At 46.4% G+C, this 7,795-nt stretch overlaps 1 protein-coding gene across 1 annotated transcript; it reads left to right on the top strand.

The window, feature by feature from the left end:
* The first annotated feature begins 14 nt into the window (after positions 1-14).
* On the top strand, positions 15-1,568 carry LOC102215716 (neuropeptides B/W receptor type 2-like). Its single transcript, XM_005750804.1, has 2 exons — positions 15-153; positions 309-1,568. Exon 2 carries the CDS (start codon positions 507-509, stop codon positions 1,506-1,508), a length of 1,002 nt encoding a protein of 333 aa, XP_005750861.1. The 5' UTR covers positions 15-153; positions 309-506; the 3' UTR covers positions 1,509-1,568.
* The last annotated feature ends 6,227 nt before the right edge of the window (positions 1,569-7,795 follow it).

Genomic DNA, 7,795 nt, shown 5'->3' with positions numbered 1-7,795 from the left:
GGGGGTCCGGAGTGCAGCGCGTCTCCCTCAGAGAAGAGACCGGAGCGCGGAGCCGCTGAGCGCGCACACGGAGGCACGCTGCTGATCGCTGATCACTGATACTGACTGATCGATCAGTCCATCTGAAGCTCGTGCGCGAGGAGGCGCGTTCAGGTGGGCACATTTTTTTCACTTTTCACGTTTTCATACTTTCTGCTGTCGCGTGAGCTCGGTGTTTCCCTCTGCGCGCGCCGCTGTGAGATTAGATCAAAGTTAGAAACAGGCTGACCTCACTGCTCATCGGTTATCTCTCTCTGTCTCTCGTGCAGGCTCCGTGATGCGCCGCTCGTGCAGTAAATGAGCCGAAGGAGACGTCAGCTGATCTGAGGAGGAGATTTGACAGCTGAGCGCGCGGACAGGTGTGTGCTCCTCTGAGGTGCGAGCGAGCAGGTAGAGCTGCACCTGCTCCACCCCTGTGGAGCTGCTCCGCCCTCCTCGCATCGCGGTGTCTCGCGTTCTCTTGAAACATGGAGAACGTGTCGGTCCCGGGCGCGCCGCCTCCGCTCTGTAACGACTCTGTGCTGCCGTACTTGCCCACGGGAAACCGCTCTGACCTGAACTGCACCCCTCCCTTCTTCGCTGACCTTTATGTCATCCTGCCCGTCATCTACTCCGTGATCTGTGCTGTGGGGCTGACGGGAAACACCGCCGTCATCTACATGATCCTCAAAGCCCCCAAAATGAAAACGGTCACCAACATGTTCATCCTGAACTTGGCCATCGCGGACGACCTGTTCACTCTGGTGCTGCCCATTAGCATCGCCGAACATCTGCTCAACTACTGGCCCTTCGGGGAGGTCCTCTGTAAGGTGATCCTGAGCATCGACCACTACAACATCTTCTCCAGCATCTACTTCCTGACCGTGATGAGCATCGACCGCTACCTGGTCGTCCTGTCGACCGTGAGATCCAAGCGCATGCCTTACCGTACCTACCGAGCGGCCAAGATCATCTCGCTGTGCGTGTGGATCCTCGTCATCCTCATCGTCATGCCCTTCACGGTGTTTGCCGGCGTCTACGTGGACCCGGCTGATGGCAGGAAAACCTGCGTGCTCAGCTTCCCGAGCCCCGAGCCCCTGTGGTTCAAAACCAGCCGCATCTACACGCTCATCCTCGGCTTCGCCATCCCCGTCTCCACCTTCTGCATCCTATACACCATGATGCTGTACAGGCTGAGGAACATGCGGCTCAACAGCAATGCCAAGGCACTGGACAAGGCCAAGAAGAGGGTCACCGTCATGGTCTTTGTCGTCCTGGCCGTGTGCCTGTTCTGCTGGACGCCGTTCCACCTCAGCACCATCATAGCGCTGACCACGGACCTGAGGACCACGCCCCTGGTCATCATGATCTCCTACTTCATCACCAGCCTGAGCTACGCCAACTCTTGCCTCAACCCGTTCCTCTACGCCTTCCTGGACGACAACTTCAGGAAGGCCTTCAAGACGATGCTGGAGTGCAGCTCGGCCTGAGCACCTGCAGCGCAGAGCAGGACCACCTGTGTGGCGTTGTTTTTGTGCCACTATTCTGAGCGCACGTAAAAAACTTTTGCAGGTGCAAGTGTTGCATTTTGAGGAAAATTTATTTTGAGCAAGAAAAGCAAAATTTGAGTGAACAAAATTCATTGCTGCGTGCAAAAACTGTATTTCAGTGTTTGCTATTATCCACACACACACACACACACAACAGCAGCCCCTCTCGCTCAGTTTTTGCACTTGTACTCGCTCGCAAGGTGTTGCTCGCGCTCTCAACGTTTCATAGTTGTGGATGATTACTATACCTTTCTAATGTGACCTTGTTGTCCCTGGCTCTCTCTCTCTCCCTCCCGCTCTGTTCCTGTGCTACTGAGTGTAACTACAGCCCCTCCCCCCTCTGCCCAGCGTAAAGCACAAGGCTCGTGTGCAAAGTGAAGCGGGAAAAAAGTGAGAGAGAAAAAAAACCCCACGGCTCGCGATAAGGAGCCGGCTCGCGTCGTTCACTTCAAAGACCCGGCTCTAAGAGCCATTTCGTTCGCGACCGACACATCACTACAAACGAGGCAGGGGCGGAGTTTGAAATATTTCTCTTTCTGGGTCACAAAATAAACTTTGAAGATATTTTCATGCGAGGATGTTGCTGTGTAAACTTCAAATATCTGCTCGATTCATCAAGACATCACATATTTGCCACTCTGCGTTCCTCCGCCACTGCCTCATTTGAGTTTTAGACGAAATGCATTCTGGGATATTGCATTTCGTCATTTCGAGCTGATTGGAGACCAGAACAGCCAATCAGATTTTTTTGCATCCAAGTCTGTGATTGGCTGGTTTTGTGGCACAAATATAACGGTGTAGAGAAAGAGCTGCTCGCGTACGGGCAGAAATGTTGAGAGCGCGAGCGACACAATGCGAGCCAGCGCAAATGCAAAAACTGAGCAAGGGGCTGCTGTTGTGTGAGTGTGTGTGGATAATAGCAAACACTGAAATACATTTTTTTGCACGCAGCAATGAATTTTGGTCACTCAAATTCAGCTTTTCTTCGCTCACAATAAATTTCTCCTCAAAATGCAACACTTGCACCTGCACATTTTTTACGTGCGCTCAGTATAGTGGCACAAAAATAACGCCATACACCTGGGGGCGGACCTCCGTGGTGGCAGTGTGCTCTGGTAGTGTCATCATGGGAACAATAAACCGCATGCTGAAAACTAATCTGTTTCCATGTAAACCCTAAATGAGCTCTGAGACTGAAGCTTTCTTTGACTTTTCACAGATTCTCTCTGGTCTGTGATGGATCAACAGAGGGGCGGGGTTCAATTTAAGCCCTCCCTTCTGAATCATCACTGATTGTTTAATGTAAATATGTAATCATATGTAGTGGACGATCACCCCACGCCCTGTTGTGGATGTGCTAAACTCCTGAGTGTGGAATTATTTGTTTGGATGTTGTTGTCATGGTTTGTGTGATTTTCTCACTCACAGCGAGTCTGTGGCTAACAGGATTAGCTCTGCAGCGTGGCTCACACCTTCCTGTGGAACCCACTCAGTTCTTACTGTGGACACTTCCACACCTCCACGGCTGAGACCATGCAAATTAAAAACACACAAAGAGTTTTATTAAACAATGAGCCAGCAAAACACGCGTAGTTTCCCCGGGACTGTTTCAGCCGCGTCCAGGACGAAGCTCTCCGAGGGAGCAGCTGCTCCTATCATTACTGACACCAGCTGTGGGAGTGAGCTTCAAATACATCTGGATTTTTTTTAATATAGAAAGAAATCAGGCAGGTAACACACACACAGAGGGTGGGGACGAGGGGGGGTCTCTGGGTGGAGGTTGAACAAACGTGTGCTCGTCTTCAGAAAAACATCTGACGTTTTTATGAAGGTGTAAAAAATCCAATTAGGAGGCAGCGAGCTGTGACCTCTGAGCACCGTGACCCTTCAGGGGCGTGGCTCGGCCCTCTGGGAGCACCAAACATCAATACACAGGCTATCAGTCAAATCCTGAGGAGGCGGGCTGTGACGTGTCCCCGTGTTACTCTAACCCTAAGCTGGTGTTGAAATGAGGTTTTCTGGTCACATGACCGACTGCAGGAGCGCTGCTACATCTGCTCTGATCTGTGAGTCTATGCTGCCCCCTGCTGACCGCAGGGCAGCAGCACAGCACCTTGTAACAGGTATATATGCGCACACACACAGGTACCTGCAGCTCATACAGGCTGCAAGCAGCAGATTGAGCAGCAGATGAAGGTCTGCAGAGAGACGGATCAGCAGCTCATTCAAATCTGGTGGCAGCTACAAACTCATTATTATAAATACATTTTTAAATGATGCTTGGAGCAGAGTTTCCTCTGTCGCTACTTTCTGCATATTTGATGTTATTTTAGGAGCAACATTCATCTTTAATGTAACGTTTAGTCTTGTGTCTTTGGAGATAAGTTGTGGGGTAACTCGTGAATACTCCAGAACTTCCACTGTGTGACTTCCTGCTCCCCGGGGGGAAACAGACGCTTGTGAAAAATCCAAAGCTGGAACTCGTCCGACCCCTTCTATCAAAACCACGCTGAAAAATGTGACCCTGTTGGAGTTTATGTGGTTGTTTTGCAGCTTGACAGCGCCCCCTATGGAACAGGAAGCACACGCAGCGGGAGCTCTGGAGTACATAAGATGTTCTCTGTGTAAATTTTGGGGGCAGTAAGCAGAACGCACTGGGCACATTTATTCACTCCACAGTTCAGAGTGTGGGGATGCTGGCGTGATTCCCTGGGTTTGGGACTTTTCTGTCATGTAACCTGTTTTTGTTCTATCACAGTGTGGCAGTAAAGTACTCGGTACAATGTGTCAACGCAGCGGTGTATCGTCACTTTCTTTAACTTCCTGCTTTATCAGATAAATGATGAGATCTTCATCTGCACGGTTCTGACAACAATATGCTGTAATAACCCGTCTCACTGTACAGATGAATGTAAAGTCATAACTATGTAAAATCTAATGTTCTCTCACACAGAAATCATCATTTCTCATGCAGCCTGTAAAAAACATGAACTCACATTTTATTTTGAAAATCGCTTTTCATGTATTTTTGATATGTTAGACTGAGCTGCTCGATGAATCCAATAAATGTGCAGATCATGAATCGTGAGAGGAATCTTGACTTCACACTTCACACGTTCATCAAACATGAACTCGTCACAAAAAGACAATCCATCTGTTCATGATCTGCTTCGTGCCACAGTCCAGACATGTTTGAGACTGAACAGATGAGACTGAACTGGCTGCAGGTTCCAGTGTGAATGTGAATGGCTGTTTCTCTCTGTGTCGATGACCTGTACAGGTGTACCCTGTAACAGCTGAGACTGTCACGGTCCGGGGCAGCGGCCGTGTGGAGAGTGGAAGGAGGACTCAAAACGCAGCACTTATTCAGGTGTGAGGGTGATTTATTAATAATATCAAATATAAAGTGGGGATGGTAAAACAGAACTAAGGATGAACTAACTGGGAGAAACTACACAAAGAAATAGCAAACCTGAGCATGAAGGGAGAACAGCAGGGAGAGCACGCAGGGGATTACACCAGGTATTAACACAGACGACGCAACGAGGAGCAGAGGAAATCCCACACTATAAGTACACAAAGAGACACTGGGAAATCACACACAGGTGGGGGAAACAGCTGGACCTGATTAACCTGACGAGACAGGGGAACACTAACACCAGGGACCAATAGAGGGAGCACAAACCCAGAACCCAGTGTCTAAAATCCCAAACACAAACCATCCCAAAACAGCCATGAATAATAATGAAAGTAATAACAATAAAGAACATAAACATAAAGTCACTGAGTCATGGTTGCAGGACCATGACAGAGACAGGCTAAACCACCGAAGTAGCTCTGAACTGGATGGATGATCTTTCTGAGTTAACTTCAATAATTACTTCCTCCAAACCATCAACGTGTCTTTTAGACCCCATTCCTACAAAACTGCTCAAAGAAGTCCTGCCATTAATTAATGCTTCGATCTTAAATATGATCAACCTATCTCTAATGATCGGCTATGTACCACAGGCCTTCAAGCTGGCTGTAGTTAAACCTTTACTCAAAAAGCATCTCTAGACCCAGCAGTCTTAGCTAATTATAGGCCAATCTCCAACCTTCCTTTATATCAAACATCCTTGAAAGAGTAGTTGTCAAACAGCTAACAGATCATCTGCAGAGGAATGGTTTATTTGAAGAGTTTCAGTCAGGTTTCAGAGCTCATCACAGCACAGAAACAGCTTTAGTGAAGGTTACAAATGATCTTCTTATGGCCTCTGACAGTGGACTCATCTCTGTGCTTGTCCTGCTAGACCTCAGTGCAGCGTTCGATACTGTCGACCATAATATCCTATTAGAGCGATTAGAACATGCTGTAGGTATTACAGGTACTGCACTGCAGTGGTTTGTATCATATCTATCTAATAGACTCCAGTTTGTTCATGTAAATGGAGAGTCCTCTTCACACACTGAGGTTAATTATGGAGTTCCACAGGGTTCAGTGCTAGGACCAATTCTGTTTACATTATACATGCTTCCCTTAGGCAGTATCATTAGAAGACATAGCATACATTTACACTGCTATGCAGATGACACCCAGCTCTATCTGTCCATGAAGCCAGATAACACACACCAATGAGTTAAACTGCAGGAATGTCTTAAAGACATAAAGACCTGGATGGCCGCTAACTTTCTGCTTCTTAATTCAGATAAAACTGAGGTTATTGTACTCGGCCCTGAAAAGCTTAGAAATATGGTATCTAAGCAGATTCTTACTCTGGATGGCATTACCTTGGCCTCCAGTAACGCTGTGAGGAACCTTGGAGTCATTTTTGACCAGGACATGTCCTTCAATGCACATATTAAACAAATATGTAAGACTGCTTTCTTCCATTTGTGCAACATCTCTAAAGTTAGAAATATCCTGTCTCAGAGTGACGCTGAAAAACTAGTTCATGCATTTATTACTTCCAGGCTGGACGACTGTAATTCATTATTATCAGGAAGTCCTAAAAACTCCCTGAAAAGCCTTCAGCTAATCCAAAATGCTGCAGCAAGAGTCCTGACAGGGACTAGAAAGAGAGAGCAGATTTCTCCTGTTTTGGCTTCCTGTTAAATCCAGAATTCAAAATCCTGCTCCTCACATACAAGGTCTTAAATAATCAGGCCCCATCTTATCTTAATGACCTCGTAGCACCATATCACCACAGTAATAATGCTCCTGTGGTTCCAGAGTCCACTGAGTTTTAGTGAGAAGGCAACAACAGTCACTTTAGCTTAAAAGTAAAGTTCATTTTCTAAAGACAGGAGACTGAAAGCTTCGACATGGATACACGTGACTCTGATCATTGTTTTCAAGATGTCTCATCTGTTCTGCAAAACTTTGGTTTATTAAATCTGAACGTTTTCATACAGTAACATATTTGTACTCATCATATTAGTGATTTATTTCAGGTGTGTGAATATGATAACTGGAGAACGAGGCGAGGTCGTTTCAGACTGATACCATAGGTGTGTGTACTGGGAGGCTGAGCAGAAACATTCGTATTCTTTGAAAAATGGTTCATCGAATGACTTTTAGCTCATTTTCTGACACACTGAATCTCAGAGAATGTTTGAACAAGAATATCGCTGAAATAGAGCAGACGCCCTCTTTACTATCAAAGATAAAAACCTTAAATTCTGACTGGTCTTTGTACCATCCAAAAGGATCTGTAGTTTGGGACAGATACATCAAAAATATACAAGTACTGCAAATATGAGAAAAGTGTCAGTTTAATGAAACACTTTCATTGCAAAAGATAATTGTAGTTGTACAAAGTTGAATTTTACAACACCAAATGTTTTAAGATAAAATTCTGAGTCACAAAAATGAAGAAAATTGTATTATTCAGCTACTGTGTGCAATAAGTCAGTCACATGGTCAGCTCTGTTAGCATATGTAGGCTACTCATGTTGGTATAATAGCATTCGCTAACTTTTCGGCTAATCCCAACTGGATTACGCAGACAGCTGATTGGTCAGCTGACCAACATGGTTAATGTTCGATCTGTCAAAGTCCAACACTGTCCCTGCTGTGTTTCAGTTTTCCTCAGGTGGACAGACCAAGCTGACCAATCAGCAGGCAGCACTGCTTTGTGCAGTATCCAGTGGGCGTTAACTAGCTACTTCAGAGCGAAGCCTTTTCCCAAACAGTTTACACTACAACTGGGGACTGTATGCATTGTCTACATGACACCTTTATGATA

This window comes from Pundamilia nyererei, unplaced genomic scaffold, assembly GCF_000239375.1.
Source record: "Pundamilia nyererei isolate P.nyererei 1_Seehausen unplaced genomic scaffold, PunNye1.0 scaffold00288, whole genome shotgun sequence".
NCBI lineage: Eukaryota > Metazoa > Chordata > Actinopteri > Cichliformes > Cichlidae > Pundamilia > Pundamilia nyererei.
This window is presented reverse-complemented; position numbering and strand designations above follow the sequence as displayed.

Excerpts from the sequence above, each read along its gene's own strand:
- LOC102215716 (XM_005750804.1), top strand. The coding sequence starts at position 507 with ATGGAGAACGTGTCGGTCCCGGGCGCGCCGCCTCCGCTCTGTAACGAC.